General features: G+C 34.8%; 2 protein-coding genes across 2 annotated transcripts; one reads left to right on the top strand and one right to left on the bottom strand.

The window, feature by feature from the left end:
* Nucleotides 1–1856: 1856 nt before the first annotated feature.
* Nucleotides 1857–5559, top strand: RB195_021621 (uncharacterized protein; the record flags this gene model as incomplete). The annotated part of the gene is made up of 11 exons (XM_064208462.1): nucleotides 1857–2009; nucleotides 3397–3497; nucleotides 3611–3757; nucleotides 3826–3925; nucleotides 4340–4459; nucleotides 4530–4595; nucleotides 4656–4739; nucleotides 4819–4894; nucleotides 4967–5089; nucleotides 5275–5437; nucleotides 5499–5559. 11 exons carry the CDS (start codon nucleotides 1857–1859, stop codon nucleotides 5557–5559), a joined length of 1194 nt encoding a protein of 397 aa, XP_064064343.1.
* A 3408-nt stretch (nucleotides 5560–8967) lies between these two features.
* Nucleotides 8968–12741, bottom strand: RB195_021620 (uncharacterized protein; the record flags this gene model as incomplete). The annotated part of the gene is made up of 7 exons (XM_013451913.2): nucleotides 8968–9072; nucleotides 10555–10658; nucleotides 11960–12077; nucleotides 12146–12235; nucleotides 12308–12426; nucleotides 12482–12581; nucleotides 12643–12741. The coding sequence occupies 7 exons, from the start codon at nucleotides 12739–12741 to the stop codon at nucleotides 8968–8970; spliced, it is 735 nt and encodes a 244-aa protein (XP_013307367.2).
* Nucleotides 12742–17276: the final 4535 nt, after the last annotated feature.

Raw genomic sequence — 17276 nt, 5'->3', positions numbered from 1 at the left:
GATCTTTGGATATACACAGATTGTGCTTGAGTTGTTTTTCAGCAGCTCTGTTGCTCACGTTTGCGCTTCCAGTGCTAATCTGATAAAAGATATCCTATTGATTCTCCTTCTACTTCACGTACTGAAACGTGAATTTTTCCTCTACAGTAACAAATCGAGATCCTTTCGCCATCCTCTCTTTGAAATTTCTGGAAGTCCGGGTTCAAATGAGTTCGGAAGTTCGCTCATACTACGTTGATTTCTCACCTCTACCAATGTGTTACTACTACTTCGCATAGGAGTTATCATGGAATACATAGAAAACCGGAGTAATCTAGGGTTTCTTCGTAATTCCTGAAATTTTCTGGATTCTCCTAATTTAAATGAGATTCCCCTGAACACAAATGTTTCCTTCGCAACATTTTTCGTTTTCTTTTTCCTTCTTCACTCCAACGCTTTTCTCTGTTAGAATTTATTCTTTGAAATTAATTTTTTTATATTCATTGAACAAAGATTAGTAGATTAGCGAACGCTAGTGAAATTTGACCCAATTTTAAATCGCAAGAAAAAAAAATTGGATCAACACAGAGAAACAATCCTACCGTACATAAAAAGAAGATTATTGGCAGGATTCGGGAAGAAACTTCCTAGAAAGTGCCAAGCAATCAACAAATATTCGTATCCCCTCAATTTTAATTTTCATTCCAGAAAACATCACTTTTAATTTCGTTTATAAGTAAATACTTTGGTAACCTAGGAGTTTTTTTTCAAACAAATTATTCCAACATTTCGAGAACTCTCTAAAAATTTCCGTATAACAAAACGTTTTTCTTTTAAGTATTCGTTAAACTAATTTATTACTGTTACTTGATAAGAACTTCTCAACTACTCTCAAATACCACAAAAACGGCTTTAGAATTGGAATTAATTCTTATTGATATTATGTAGTAAGTGAAAAAATCTAATTCCAGTGATGGGAATTTCATTTTTTAGGCGCAAACCCTCATTTCGTTTTTGAACATTCTTTCAAAAAAAAAGAGTCACAAAGAAGTACATAGCTCAAGAGATGTTGCCGAAAACGCTTTTCGTAAGAATCCATCGAAGAACTAGCCAGATCCATATGCTATGGCTTCGCAGAATTTCCGATTTCTTCTTCTGGAAAAAAAGTGAACTTCTATTAAAGGATTCATGTAATCCTAATCATCCATACTTTTTGTTGCAGTTCATTTTTTGTGTAGTACTGACTTGTTATTAAAAACCAACCGCCACCGACGATGTCGAGATCTCACCACGAAAAGATATTGTACGATACGATATACAGCGTCAGCGATCTATTAGTTGTTCGCTCACTCAAAAAATTAACACGTTGTTAGGTGTCTCGTGGGAAAATTCGGTCGGTAAGGCCATTTCCATTTCACGTCATTTTCCAGGATAACTAAGGAGAATTGAGTGTGATCGCACTCATACCTCTAATCTGAACTTCTTCTATTTTTCGAGGATATCTCCTAACCTCGTCAATTACGAGGTAACTCTTTAATTTACTGCTTTTAATTTCAATCGTCGTAATCTCTAGTTAGATAGAATTCGCTAGGACTTTTCAACAATCAGGCTCATTAGGGTCTAATTTCACTCGCCTAGGAATGGGTTCCGGATGAGTTTCGCTGCGCAGCTCATTCTCACACACTCGCTAGTACTTTATGAGAAGATTGGATATAGCGATATTAGTATTAATGTTCAAACATCTATGACACATATTTTCCTTCATTGGGTTCTTTGAGATGTTATTTGAGTCTTTCTCTATTTGTTTATACTTCACGTGACGCGTTGTTTCTGTATTTTATATATGTTACTATTTAATGTTTAGTAATTTTACTATCATGATCAATTGTGAAAAAGAAGATGACAGATGTATGTGTCTTGCCATTGAATGTCCACGTGTCTATAACTATTCCGTGACTCTAAAGGAAGAATGCTGGATGGAAGAATGTTTCATCAGTAAAAGAGCCTTGAATCATTCTACACTTCTACAGGTGATTTTTTTTCCCTCATTTCTTCATGATTCACTTGTTATTGGCACTCATAGCTTTTTACTCATTTCGTAGTCTTTTTTTTAAACGTTTTAAAAATTTCTTGCCCGTGTTTTTTTTTTGAAATCTTTTCAACAAATTTTATCCTGAAATGTAAAGATGCGTTTGAAAAGTTGATTAAAATTGTTTCATTGGCAAGTGTGCGTCACTGGATTCATCCATGGTTAGCTAGACAGTTACAAAAAACTTTAAAAAAAACTAAAGGCATCACGAACCTGATGTAATATGGATTTCCGATGGTTAAAGACTATACGGGATCGTAGATTGCCGAAACAGCTGCGATCCTACTCATTTCTTCCTGATTTCGGTAAAAAACTCCCGGGAAGATGCGGCTTCGATCGTTCCGGGGGCGCTATTTTCCACAACGAGTTTGATTGGAGCGCGCCAACTTTGTGCACGTCCCGTATCTTCCAGGCTATTTCTTACGGCAATTAGGAAGAAATGAACGGAATCACCTTCTACCACCCAATATACGACCCCGTATAGGCACGACCCACCTGAAATCCGTACCACTCCAGATTTATGGGGTGATTCCTTTAACTTACGCATCATATAATTGATGCAGTTTTTTTCAGGTAGTTGAGTTCGTAGCAGAAAAGATGTCAATAAATAGTATGTTGGTTGTAATTTACGGCTGCAAACAATGTCATACTGATCAATAATGTAGATGATAAAATCGATAGTGCAGGATTCAATGCGATATGACCTAAATTGTACCACAGTTTAGTTATTTAGGACTTCTTATAGTTCTGAGTCACTTTTTTGACAAGATTTCATTTACGGCTTACATCCGTCTTTGGTTGTGCATTCATAAATTATTTTCGCAGTAACAGATAGGGAAGGAGACAACGATCCTCCTTTAGTGTGCGCAGATTTCCATTAAGTTTTTTACTAGTATTAATCAGTAATTGACTTGCAAAAATTGATCAAACCGAGTTCATGAATTTTTTCTCAGAAACTGTGTGTGACAAATCAGAAATACAGAGTTTGGAAGAAGAATGATAATCATTACGGTACATAATGATAACGTAGGACCCGTAGGGTACATCCTAATTTTCAAATTATGCTCGAAAAATGGAAAAAAAGTGAATTTGTCCATAGGTTTACTTAAAATACCAGTATAAACATCAGTATTTGTAAAAAGTTCAAACTAACAAACATATTCTTTGAAAAAAAAAACCATTACGGCCTCAGTTTCTGGACTTATCTCAGTTTGCTTCCAAATATTCGCTTCGCCTTACATCCAGTCACATCTAAATCTCTGGATCCATCTCATCAATTCTATTAATGTACTCTTTGAGGATATTTCTTTTATGATTTTTTTCTTCAGGTCACAGTTGGATATATTACAATTTTGATAGTTGGTTTGCTTGGAAATATTCTAGCAATTTCCGTACTTCGACGTCATCCTCTTATGAAAACTCATAGCAGGTGAATGTGATTCCTAGAAAACAATGGACAACTTTATTTTGTAGTAATTCGTATGGCGTAGTAATTCGCTTTTTTTTTATTATGTGGTGGGCGATGATTCTCTTTTCTTTTAGTGTGTACATTATAAATCTTGCCATAGCCGATCTAATCACGCTATGTGTCGGTCTTCCATTTGAGTTGATTATGAACTGGAGTCAGTATCCATGGCCATTCCCGGATATCTTCTGCAATCTGAAAGCATTAATTGCTGAGGCTACAAAGTGAATTTCATAGTTTTTTCTCCCTTTCATCAACTTTCGTGCTAATAAATTTAAACGTTTATTTTCAGTTATGCGTCCATAATGATAATTTTGTTGTTTTCTATTGAACGATATATTGCAGTGTGTCATCCTTTTTTATTTGTAAAAATCAAATCGATACGACAGAATGTAAGTTCACTGTGCAAAAAATAGGAGGATTTTAGACGTTAAAACACTTTTATTGATTAGATGGTTAAAAAGTGCATTTTAACGTACCAGTGACACGTGCTGGTGGCACGTGTGCTAATCACGTATGCAGCACGGAACACGTAGTTTTTTATGGTAGCTTTTATGGCAGATTAAAATATTTTGAATGAAGACAAACCAGAAACAGCGAAACAGTATAATCCTGAACTTTTATGGTAGATCAATTTATGATTTGACATTGAAGCCTTGCATATATGTAACAGTTTCTACTCAATAATTCCAAGTTTTTCATGCTAGTTCAAATTCGAACAGTAAGAGGACCGAAACTTGATCCGTATTTCAGAAAGATTGGCTAACTCTAAGCATTTTATACCATATCCTATAACGCAAATTTAGGTGAACATAGCTATATGCCTTGTATGGATCATCGCAGCATTATTTGCCTCACCATTCGGTTTTTATCATAGAGCCGATTATATCCTGAAAGATTGGCCAGGAACAGATAACAAAGTCCCGGTTAGCCATCGAATTCTTTTAGATCCTAGAATTCACGGAATAGTCAGCAAAAAAAGCTGTAATATTGCAGGTCTACTCTTCTAAGATGTGTATGGTTGCAGTTATATTTGATCGTACTTCTTTGCCGATGTACAGGGTAAGATATATTTACCATCAAATTATGGTTGAAATCCACAAAATTGTAACGATATTCCAGGTGATATTCCATTTTTCTGCGCTTATGTTCTTTGCCATTCCTATTTCAATTATTCTTGTGCTTCATATTTTGATTGCCATCCGCGTGAGTAGAATATTTTGTAGTACCGTATGTAAACGATGCATATCGAACGATCTCACATTTTTTTTTCTTTGAAATTTAGGTGAGATCATCTCGAAAAGACATCAACAGATCAGATAGTGCTGACGAAGGGAAATTGAGGTTAACAATAATTTTAAGTGAGTTTTATGAATTTTTTTTTGAACGTGGAAGCATCCATAAAATATTACGGATAATTGCTAATTTTTCAGCAAGTATCGTCTGTGCTTTGTTCGTATGTCATTTACCATTCCAATTTCAACGTTTGTTATTTTTTTATTTGGAAAATGAGGAAGCAGTTTCATCGCTGAATCAATACCTATTTTTCATATCAGGTACTTTAATTATCTTCAGCTTAAATTAATTAGGCTTTAATTGCATAGGAAATTCAACAACACGTCTTTACAAGTAATGTTATGCTAATTGACTCAAAAGCCATATATAGTAAAATTACCACAAGTATTTCTTCCTGTATAAATACGAAAATTCTCAGATATTTGAAAATATGGAATAATTCTAGGTTTTCTCTTTTATTTGGCACCTATAATTAATCCAATACTGTACAATGTGGTATCGTCACGATTCCGTAAAGCTTCTAAGGATATGCTTGTGGGAATATTTAGCCCGTCTAATTTACCTCAAAATTCAACAATGTACCGATATTCTTCAGCTAATAACGTCGCGTGGGTTCTATTTCGTTAAAAAAAAATCCTTTTTTTTGCAAATAGAACAATTTGACTTCAGATCAAATCGTGTTGATCTTCATCAATGTGTTGGTGTGACACGAAGTAATCAATTTGTGTAATCGACGGGGATACTCGACATCCAGGAAATGATCATGATCCACAGAAAATTTTGAATATTCTGCAGGCAACATCACGGGTTCGCTTCATTTTACACTGTTTTCGTCTAATTTTAGAGTTGATCACACTTAGAATCAACTTTTTTTCCTGTTTCACAAATTGCCGCGTATGTGTAATCGATTTTTGTCATATATGTACAATTGTTTAGTAGCTACTTATTTCCCGGATATCATACTAACATATTCTCATATTCTCAAACCTTGTCCTACTCATTTCACCATACCTTTATATCATTTTTTCCACTTCGCTCATCAAGAAATTGTACTTTAACCTTTTCTGGAATAAACTTCGGCGGATCGGATTATCCGCACATTCTCATCTGTTGCGTTAGACGATATTGAACATGTTCATTATTTCTAATGAATATTCTCTTAATAATGCCGTCACACGCAAAACTATACAGTCGAGATAGATCACTGATTGTGATAGAATTATATGGTACTGTTAGCGGATTTATGAAAGAATCCGCTAACTTGGATGCTTACTTAGATGCTTAGATGGACCGTCTTCACTAGACGTGCAGGTCGCAACACCTTTTCTAGTCATTTCGTCGTCATTCTCTCATCGTCAGCCAAGATGTTCTCAGGTTTCGTGAATGACGTTGACGAGATTCATGAACTGCATCCAGCTCAGCTCTCTCCTGGTTCATCAGTGTAGTGTAAACCCATCTTGCTGTTGGCTTCCGTCGAGGATTTAGGATTTATTGGGTATCCATGCTAGCCTTCTTTTAGTCCATCTATCGTTGACTCTTCTCACAATGTGGTCGGCCTTTCCATGCTTTTCTTTCGATATATATTCCGCTGGGTCCCGAAAACCGGACATCGCTCTCAAGTCGGAGCTGTGAAGACCGGGTAGGTGTTGTGTGCGCCGGTTAAACTTCAGAGGACATCTCTCAAGGGCTCTGTGGGTAGTAGGTAGCTTCCTAGACGTGGCAGCGTTGTCTGCCCACCGCTGCGTAACAGAGCACTGGAAGAACTGTCGAGTCAAACAGATGGGCACGGAAATCTTGGTCGGTCAGTTGGTTCGTATCTTCGCTGACGAGTGCAGCCCACGCTGCACTCATTCTTCTTCAGTTCTTCTTTCAAGTCGTTTTTCATATTCATGGAACGTCCGAAATATACGTTTGGCGAAGTTTCCACGATTTGGGAGCTTTCAAGTTGTACTCCTCCGTCCTGGCAGTAGACTTCATGAACTCTTCTTCATGAACTGTGTCTTCTTTCTGTTTATTTGCAGTCCTATTCTCTTCCCTGCTTCTTCTAGTTCCTTGAGTATCGTTTCTGCTTTATTGCTACTTCTTGAAAAGAGAACGATGCCGTCCGCAAAACGAAGGCTGGAGAGGAATCTTCTATCAACACGTGTGCCTTTTTCTTTCCACGTGTTGATGGAAGAAGAATATTGATTTCATTATTGATTGCAATGCAGCCGTGAACAGCTTCGGCGATATGGCATCGCCCTTATCGCTTCCCTTTCCAATGGGTATAGTGAGGGAGCGGTGGAAAAGCTGTATCTTAGTGGTGCATCGATCGTAGCAATTGGCTAATGTCCTCACATATGACACGTCCACACCTTGAGGCGTTGACAATATCGCATATTGCTACGCACAACATTGCTACGCTGTCGAAGGTTTTCTAATAGTCGACGAAGGTTAGGACAGGGGCAGACGGGGACAGCAATGGTCACTGAACAGGTGCCGAGGTAGTATGTATGCTGGATTGGCAAGAACTTTTCCACACACTATGAACCCGTGGCATGGATACCTTGACTTCGTCACAAGTTGTCGTCAACCTATGTAGATCACGGAGCTCAAATCTTAGCTATCAAGACTGCGGTATTTTGCTAGGACGGTGGTGAATCCTATGAACGATTTACTCTAATCTAGGCTTGCGACTCCCAGTAACTGGAATGCAGGAGAACTCCGCAACTTCAAAGACACTCTCAGAAGGCATACCTCCGGTGTGTATCGCTGTTTAACCAGAGTCACCTTCACGTCACTATGAGACGGTAAACTGTTGTGGAGGGAATCCGCTAACAGGATCAAAAAATTCTTCAACAGAAAAAGAAATGAATGAAAGGCAAATATTAACAATCAGAATTCTTCTGTTTAATAAAGATGATCTACGGATTAGAGATATTTTAACCCTTTGACGACATAGCGGCCCAAAAGTGAGGCTTATTTTTTTTTGCTCGCGGGAGGTAATGCACCTCATCGGTGAAACGCACATTTTTCAACGGTTATTTATCATTTTTCCTAAATTGTTTGAACGTTTTTTTTTGTGTTTAATGGGTTTAATGTCTTTTATTAGTATTACTTCCTTTTCCAATTACAGGTTGTAAAAGTTGGAAGGATTTGGCATCAAATATGCAAAACAGCGCGCTTTCGCTAATGGGATAAAGCAATAACCTTGTTAACTAAGCGGTAAACTTTAAAAAACTAGTAGGAACTATCCATTTAGAAGTTTATTGCATATTTGATCCCCATCCCCACTGCTTGCAGAATTGTTAACAGTACCATTGAGTAGTAAAGAAATTCACTTTTCAGAGCATACAGTTTACAATTTATAAATATACATAATTAAGGTGCACAGAAAAGAAGAAGAAGGAAGAAATGAAATTTCATACTTAAATTCTGCAATTTCTTTTGGATGATTCCAATTAATACAAGAAGACCATCTTTAACTTTAGATCAAAAATATGCTATTTACGTATTGAGATAATTTTCTAATAACATATATACAGTAAACAAGATAACAGAAAGTTAGGATTTCAGATCTAAAAAGAACCCCCAAGTGATCCACAATTAACGTTGTTTTAGTTTCAAAATGTTTGTGTTTCTAGTCTTTGTAGCAAATTTTCTGTGGTGAACAGTTTTTGACTTTTCTTTCGTGCAAATAATCCTGAGCTATTTTCGTTTCTTTTGTGTCAATACGAGAACCATGTCTATTTTTCAACAGGGTGTTCATTTCTTTTCGGTGATCTCGAAAAAAGGCAACCTAGGTATCAATAAGGTTTTTTAAAGTAATCCATGATATTAAACAGTGCGAAATTTACTATTAGTTAAAGTGCGTTTCCGTTCTGGTCAACTGTTCCTTCGTTAATTCTCAACAATCCCTGTTTGATCCTTGAATGCGATTTTTACGTTTTTTTTTTAGCATAAGGACTAAATTTCCCTACTTAACTGTTCAAAAGTGCTTTCTTATAATGAAATTAGAAAAAAGAAATCTAGCTGCTTGTCAAATTTCTTATGTCCTGCAATGGCCAACATTCAGGAAGAATTCACACTTTACTCCAAACATACGTTACGTTTGAGGAAAAAAACAATAGAAATAAAATGATGACACAATCTAAAATCTCTAAAACGTTTTTGACAGATCACATGAAGAATAAATTTTTCGATCACGCAAAGGTTGAACATCACGACAATTCTCTTTGACGCCAATGCGACGAAATTGACGCATCTGAAAGTTCGTCACAATCACATTGAAAGGGAAAATGGTCAAAATCTAAACTCAATTCGTAATCAACTTACATTTGTGTGAAATACTGGTTATACTTAGAACTGTGAGGATCAGGGAAAATCAGAGTACATGGTAATAAATAACCACATTTTAAAGCAGATGTTTAAAAACTGAATAAATAAAAATCTCAGAGATTATCCCAACTGATTTGGCTATACATAGCGTGGTTGTCGTGTCTCTATAGTTATTCAAAAAAAAATTCTTTATTTTAATGGCCGGGCACAGCGCAATTAACACGTTGTGACCGCACGATCAACCGATGGCTCGAAACCATCCTAGCGCCAACCAAGCGTTCAGAAATGATTAAACAAGTAAATTTTAGTTCTTAACGTGTTACATTCTCAAGTGGTCAACTTTTGTTCAAATTTTGTATGTGTAAAAATTAAGGCTAAGATTCAGTTCCAGAGTCTTCCATAGTGATTGGAAATTTAACTCAATGGACAAAATACAACCCATTTAAAAAGTTTTCTGTCCACAAAAGTTGTTTTAGTCATTTTAGTTGCTACTTATGGATAGCGATCAGATGTCAACCTTAAGCTGATCTCCTTATTTTACGGCATCCACCTTTTTCTGCAATATCTGGACCATTTTATTCAATTGAGGCGGTTGCAGCACCGTCGGTAAGAGGTCCACTGTGGCAGCACGGTCGATGGTTCAAATCCACCCAAGAGCGACGAAGCCTTTCATCGCTCCGGAGTCGATTAAATTGGTACCAGACTTGTCTGGGATCATAAAACCCTGACTAGACACATCGGCTGACCCCAGCAAGCCACTGTTTAGGACAGTTACACGTTTTTAAACCTCACAAAAGTTCTAAATTGAAGTGAAAGTGGCGGGGGATCCGAAGCGAATTGAATAAATAATAAGAATAAAATGAATAATTTAATAATAAAAACACTCTTAATCACTGTTATCACTGTTCGAGTAACTGTTATTAAGTTCCTTAATAGTGAGTTTATCATTTTTAAAGTTCACATTTGCAAGCATTAAACTCATTAAAGTGTTATAATTTTAAGTGATGTTAATAATAAGGCTTTGTTTAAGTGGAGCTAAATCCTCAGAAGCTCAAAATCCATTATTCCTGGAGGTTATTCTTCGATATGTTCGGTTACGTAAATCATAACTAACTCATACCAATTTCATCGCTCTGAATTTCAGCTTAAAAATTTTTGAATTTAAATAAAAAATTTTAAATCTGAGAAAAAAAGAAAAATTAATGTTATAAGAGTCCTTATATGTTCCTCATTGAGGGTATCATGAAGCCTAAGACATGAAATATTACTCATCTAAAGTCGTTGTTTCCATGATAGTTGTCAAATCATCAAACAGTTAATCATAGATCAAATATGTACTTTCACGAAATGCTCGCATAAACAATTAAGCCAAATAATTCTTTTGAAAAAAAAGCATCCAGAAATCCACCTGATTCACAGAAACCTCCACTGGCTTCAGCATAATCGTCCATAATACACATTCTGTGTATGGAGAAGTTGTAAGGGATCCTTCATAGAACAGATAATCCGATCCTAGAACAATGAACAAAATATTTGAAAAGTCATATTCTATAACAGATCTGAAGGGTTCTGAGGAATTTGTAACTCGAAAGAAAAAAAAACCCATCCCTAACGTGACGTAAAAGGAAAGATACAATTTTTCCCAGCACAAGATTAAAGTTACAGTATACAACTTCTTATTAGCGGTCGTCATTAAGAAATAAACTTTTTCCTTGATTGCCAAGAGTTACAATGTGAATTTCTTTTTCTTATTGATCATTTCCTGTACGTAGATGTAATAACACTAAACTACAGTAGGATATCGTGGATTTTGACCTTAAAGACTAGGATTGAGGAACGTTACCACCATAGTTTGCTATTAAAAAAAATCATAAAATCAGGATTTTCTCTCTTTTTTGTAGGAGACCTGAAATGTCGTTCTATGTGAAATATTTTGCTACTTTAACAATTTTACGATATAAGAATTCAAAAAATTATAGAGAACCAGAATATGGGCGTAATTAGGTGAAATTCCAAAGTTAAAAGTTTTTTTCTTTTTTTTAATTATGAAAAGTGCATTTTCTAAGTTATTTGCTTGATATTAATAGTTCAGTAGAAAAGTCAAAATTATTCCTATTTCATAGTGGACTTATTAAATCGCTATTCCATATTATTTCTGTAGCAATATGTAGGCGATCCACGATGTTATTCTTAAAGACTTTTTATAATTCAACACCGACAGTTTTTTTTTCATCTTCCTGAATGAATGTTTTAAATTCTTCAGAAAATCCAATAATAATAGCGAAATATATCTCTCATTCTACTTACAGGCATATTATACACATATATTATTTATATGCAATATTCACGTGAAAATCAGTTATATTCAGGCTCCTATACGCAATTTTTGGAGAAGCAGACATTCCAAGAATTCAATGAAGTGGTTTTGTTAAAAGAATAGTGATGAGGTAATATATGGAGTAAAGGAAGTTATTGCTTTATGTTTCATTTTTTTCCTGCTCTTCTGGTTTTTATATTCATCATCACATCGCTATTTAAAAATGAAATTATAAAAAAGCAAATGAATTTAGCTTATTTAGTTTTTTTTCATGTTTTTTCTTGTTTTTTGTTTTTTTTTGTTTTCAAACTACAATAGAGATGTGACGACAACTAAATTAAAAGTGGCTTCAGCGCTAATGAGCGAGGATACGCGGCAAATTTTTTTTAAATATGCAAAATTTCTACGAATTTTTTCTCAGCTCACCTAACTCTAGAGTTTTTTTAGTAATTTCATGCGAATGTTTTCTTACTGCTGCTGTCGTATTGATTTTTACCTTTAGGAATGAGTTTTGTCATGTCAAACTGCTTCGATATCGATACTGGGACATTAGTGTTTATCGCTTCCGAAATTACTCCAGTAATATGTCCATATTCTTGATTGTATTTGCTTTCCTGAAATTTACGTTTCAACTTTTGAATAATGACATCGAAAAAATCTCTTATAACACAACTATGAATACCGTGAGGAACACAGCTAGGACGGCCATCCCATCCGGATAATTGGAAGCATTTTCAACGTCATAGTTTGTATTCCAGAAAACGAAATGAACCTATAATCGAGTAAAAAGTTGAGGCACCCTTCAAAATTTTCGTCGTAATCTGAATAACGTTGCAAATTATACCTCGGCAGCGAATCGCTTATCGTCAATGCTATGCTCTGACCCACAATCCGAACTTGTTCCCCAATGTCCATGAATTTGCAGAAGACGAAACTCGGCTGGTAAATGTGAAGCAGAGAATGCTGAAGTTGAATCAGAATAATATTTTAGGACTTCCAGAAAATTCCTTTCTCTTACTTGTTTTACAGTCGCTGATTGTTTTTAGCATCCATGTTGTGGGCAAAGCAACCAACTCATGACAATCTCCTTCGTTGTAATGGAATTTAATGGAAGATCTCTAGGAAAGAATAGATCATATTTACATCTACTAAAAATTTTGTAGAGCAACATTATCGTACTTTACATTTTTCAGGATCATAAATTGTTTCCTTAGTGGAAATATTTATAGGTGACTGACGATTTTGTGGTTTTGTGGAAGCAAAGAGAGAACGATACATTCCTGAAATGTTGTCGTAGACATAAGAAATAAAATAGGGGATTGAAGCGAATTTTTGTTGGAAATTAAAATCCATAGTACATATTATACGACTCAAAACCAAATTCTTTTCACAATCGAAATGTTTCTGACGAAAGGTGATCGCTAAGCAAAGGAGGCAAAAGAAAGATGACGATATCTTGATAATAGAAAAAATAAGATAAGAAAATTTGCAAACAAAAGGAAAAGAATATGTCATGTGTGCATTATTTTAAATTGTACATTGAACCTACGACAAAATTACGTAAATCCGGCTAAAAAATAAACTGAGCTTTATAATTAAACCAATAATTTATTAGTGCAATAGGCTGTACTCATTTTTGAGGAACACGAAAAACTCCTTCAAGAATAAGTGCAATGGGTAAAAATTAATGCACCTAGCATGAAAGTGTTCGATGTCGGGACCCTGAAATTTTGTGATTTAGGAAAAAGCATCGTCTTCGATCGGTTAACCAAACTAGCTTTGAAAGGGATGGGCGGAGTTTTAAATGAATGCAGAATTGAAACCTAATGTGACACCCATATATTGTCAACAGGAATGTATTCCTGAATAAATTGATAAATGAGTGGATAGATAGATTTTCTAAAGCTTCAACAAAGAATAGGTCTTCACTGAAGAGCAAATCCTAAATTTCAAAGATTAGGATTAACTATAACCTAACTAACTACTAACCAGAGACTTCGAGTACAAAAACAAATGGTATATCTCATTCTACTCTTCTCATTGCTAGATTTTATGTTTTTTATTTGTATTCATTCTTTGTCTCTTACTCTGGGCACCCTTTGGAGAGTAGTAAATAAATAAATATATAAATAAAATATCTGTTTTAATCTGACACATTTTTATTAAGAAACATTGTAAATTAAATGAAATAGAGGTAAAGACACGTAAGAAATTACTTTGTTAATTTTTCATTGTGTTCACTGTCAAAAGATTGAATCTATTCAAAGTTTGCCAAGCGTTTAATTTTCCAAGAAATGTCAGGATGTGTACTATTTGAGCCGTGAAGGTCAGTAAAGATCTACATTAAACTTTATTATATTTATTAACTAATATCGTTAATATTTATTAACATATTATCATTAATATTTTTTTAACAAAACTTATTCGATCTCTGACTCTCTGGACGAGAATCCTTGTCGCACGTGGTTCGCGTAGATTTAGAAGGGAAGATTTTTTAAAGTTGTTTCTTTAGACTATTTAAGTGTTATTGGACGTTTTTCAACAGTATTTTTCAGAAAATTTTTGTTTTCAAGCAACATAGAAACTCTGTCCTAGAAATTCTAAAAGTGCGAAAAAGGCGCTATTAGCAACTTAATTAAAAATTCGTGGACATTTTTAGGAATTTAGAGTTGCAATTATTTTAGAGCTGTAGTCCACATCGAGTGGCGTCACAACTGCATTTATGAGAAGAGTTGTTTGAAGTCAAAACAAGAGATGAATTTTCTTATAAAAAATACTTTTATTCATGTGGAAAAGTCATAATTAATAGGATACCTTTTAAAATAAAAGTTATCTTATTGCCTGCTGTATTTTTTCCTCGCTTTTTGTACATTTTTTGCTTTTTTCACTGCCTCTGAAATAATCCTCGCTTAATGTGGGGAGGGTAGTCCAAGTATTAAAAAAGCATGCAAATTAATATTAATTATTTTAAAAGTTAGATGAACGAGGATTGTTTGATAAAGAGTACATGGTAAACAAATAAATGAATAAATTATATAGTTCAACAATAATATAATATAATATAAAGATGCACGCAAGTGTTCGCAAAAGAACATTGAATTATCCATAGGCTTCCCATGTATGTACTTGTTAGAAATCCATGAGAGAATCGATCTTATACCTCTGCAATCTAGTTGGAATGAAAAGCGGCCTAATTTGTTAACATACGAACACTAGTGGTTTCTAAGCAACTACATAATTTTTCTACTATTTTTATTGTTTTATCTTTTGATAGAGGTGTTTTAAAGATAACATGAAGCATTGAAAAAAACTTTTTTAACGGTCGAGAAAAATAATCCACGAAGAATCACGAGTAGTGAGTCAGCTAATGAGGTCTACATTCTTCAACGAAACCTTCATGAGCTTTTGATTTTTGATTAATGAGTTACGGCCGTTGATAATCTCAAATAAAAGGGGATTTGCAGATACGAACAGTCGTTTAATGAGCATAAATATTTTCACGAACAAAAAAGAAAACGTTTATGAAGTTTTCAATAAAATCAAAAAACATCTATCTCGTTAATGTAACTCAAACCTAAATAACAACCAAGCAAAATTTTCTACTGAAACTTTTTGAAACCTACCCGAATTAGGTCATAATTGTACATTACAACTTATGTATGACTCCACCTCCTTCCCTATGAGTCCTATAAATCCTTGAATCTAGACTGTCACACGTATACATACATAATAGAAGAGAATAAAACGAACATATATGAAATTTTCAAAAAAAATACAGGATTAGTGAGAATGGATGAATTTCTTTCCATCTTTCACACTAAGATTTTTGAGAGATTTTCGCACTGAGATTTTTTTCCTTAAGGAAATTTCCCCATACATTAACTTGATCAGAGAACGTGCAAGTTAATCAAAGATTCCGCTTTGAAATATTTATTGCAACGATGTAAAATTACATTAAAATACATTTTTTTTTCGAATAACTTGCACTTGAGCGCAAGAAGACACCGCCTAGTTTGGCTTAAAATGAATACTAGAAGGAAACAATAAAGAAGTGTTTTAAAAATGTAAAGTGTAAAATTTAAATAAACGAAATTTGAAGACAGTGCAGAAAAAAAAAGCCAAAAAAAGGAAATCAAGTGAAAACATTTTCCTCCTTCTTCAAGCGGAACCATTTTATTGTAAATTAATATTTAACCCATATCTTTAGTGTCCACTCTGAAGATAGTGTGATTTTACGTTGAATGGGGGAAAAAAATTATCATGGAAAATTCTTTGAAAATAAAACTACCCATTCATGTGAATCCATACGAATAACATTTCAATCACCTAATTATCGTCATTAACCAAAAATGTCGCTTGATTCCAGGATATTCACAACTGTCACGTAAGTTTTATTCATCTGTACGAATGAATTATAAGGTCTCATGAGCAAATGTCTACTTTGCGTGAAGTTCGAAGTCAGAGCAAAATCAGAAGAAAAATGCAATCGATTTTTTCCAGTAGGTAAACGGATTTTTTTTTATTTTTGAACGATGACGATGTATTGAAACGCTTGTAAAAATAGTTGCAGAGGTTTTCTTTAGAGAATTTTGGTTTACTACTTAGAAGACTAATCAAATATCCTAAGTATTCAATCAATAGCGTGGATAGAAAGAGCAGAACACAGAAAAATGTAATGAAAGAAACATGACCTCCAATTTTCAAGACGCTTTCTATAATATATAATAATATGTTAATGAAATTAGACGTGTGTAGTGTAGCGGCTAGAGGTTCCGCTACCTGCAAGATCGTTCGGAGGTTCGAATCCGCCCTAGTGCTCACAATCTTTTCTCTCCTCCAGAGAGATTGGTACCAGACTTGTCTGGGAGGATAAAAACACTGAGTTGACACATCGGCTAGCCACCGTAAGTCATTGTATAGGCCAGTTATACGTTCGTGAACCTCAAACTATTCTGGATTGAAGTGAACGTGTAATAAAATCACTGTGGAGCAACAATAATCCACATCAGTGAATAGCAAAACACTTAACATTTTATCAAGGTATATACGTTTCTCAGTTTTTTATGAAAATATTGCAGTAACTCGTTACCACTTTAGTTATGTACGCGAATACCATAAATCCAATTTCAAAAAAAAAAAAGGCAGAAGGTTTCCTACAGATGCTTACAATTTCTTCATACAAAATATTCTGTATCCTTAAAACAGCCATCGTTCACCTTTGGGAGTGTTTTCCTTCTCCCAGCAGCTGTTAAAGCTGATAACAAATTTTAAGACATTAAAACCTATAAGTTGAACTATTCTTTTTGTCACAATATAAGAGAATTCTCTTTTCTGGAAAAATCATAGAAAATAGCCGATGGATGCATATTGAAAAGTGCAACCGAAATAGTTATACACAAAATTAATTATTGACGTGGTGAGGAATCCACAGCGAAGTCGTGGATTTTGTGTAGCAGACTGCGGAACCCACCCTGGTTTAGTACGTCTTTACCTAATCATCGTTAGAAAAAACATGCGAAAGATGCCTATCTATTTATTATTTATTATTATTTCTTTTTGATTTTATTTGCCACGTGGCACGGTTGTTCACGCGCTGCATCCAAGTGCCAGCGGTCGCGCATCACTGATTTCTTTTCACAAGTCTATTCAAGTGAAATCAATGAATAGACTGCTGAGGGGACCTGAACGTATACATAGTGGCGCGTTCTAACAGAAATCGCGAATCGTTCCCATGTTAAAAGAGCGCTGTTCCTACGTCGTTTTCAGGACGACTAGGGGGAATTGAGCGGGGCTGCACTCAGTCTACATCCCGA

The sequence above is a fragment of the Necator americanus genome, chromosome X (genome assembly GCF_031761385.1).
Source record: "Necator americanus strain Aroian chromosome X, whole genome shotgun sequence".
In the NCBI taxonomy this organism is placed as follows: Eukaryota; Metazoa; Nematoda; class Chromadorea; order Rhabditida; family Ancylostomatidae; genus Necator; species Necator americanus.
The sequence above is the reverse complement of the archived record's forward strand: the minus strand, read 5'-3'. Positions and strand labels throughout refer to the sequence as shown.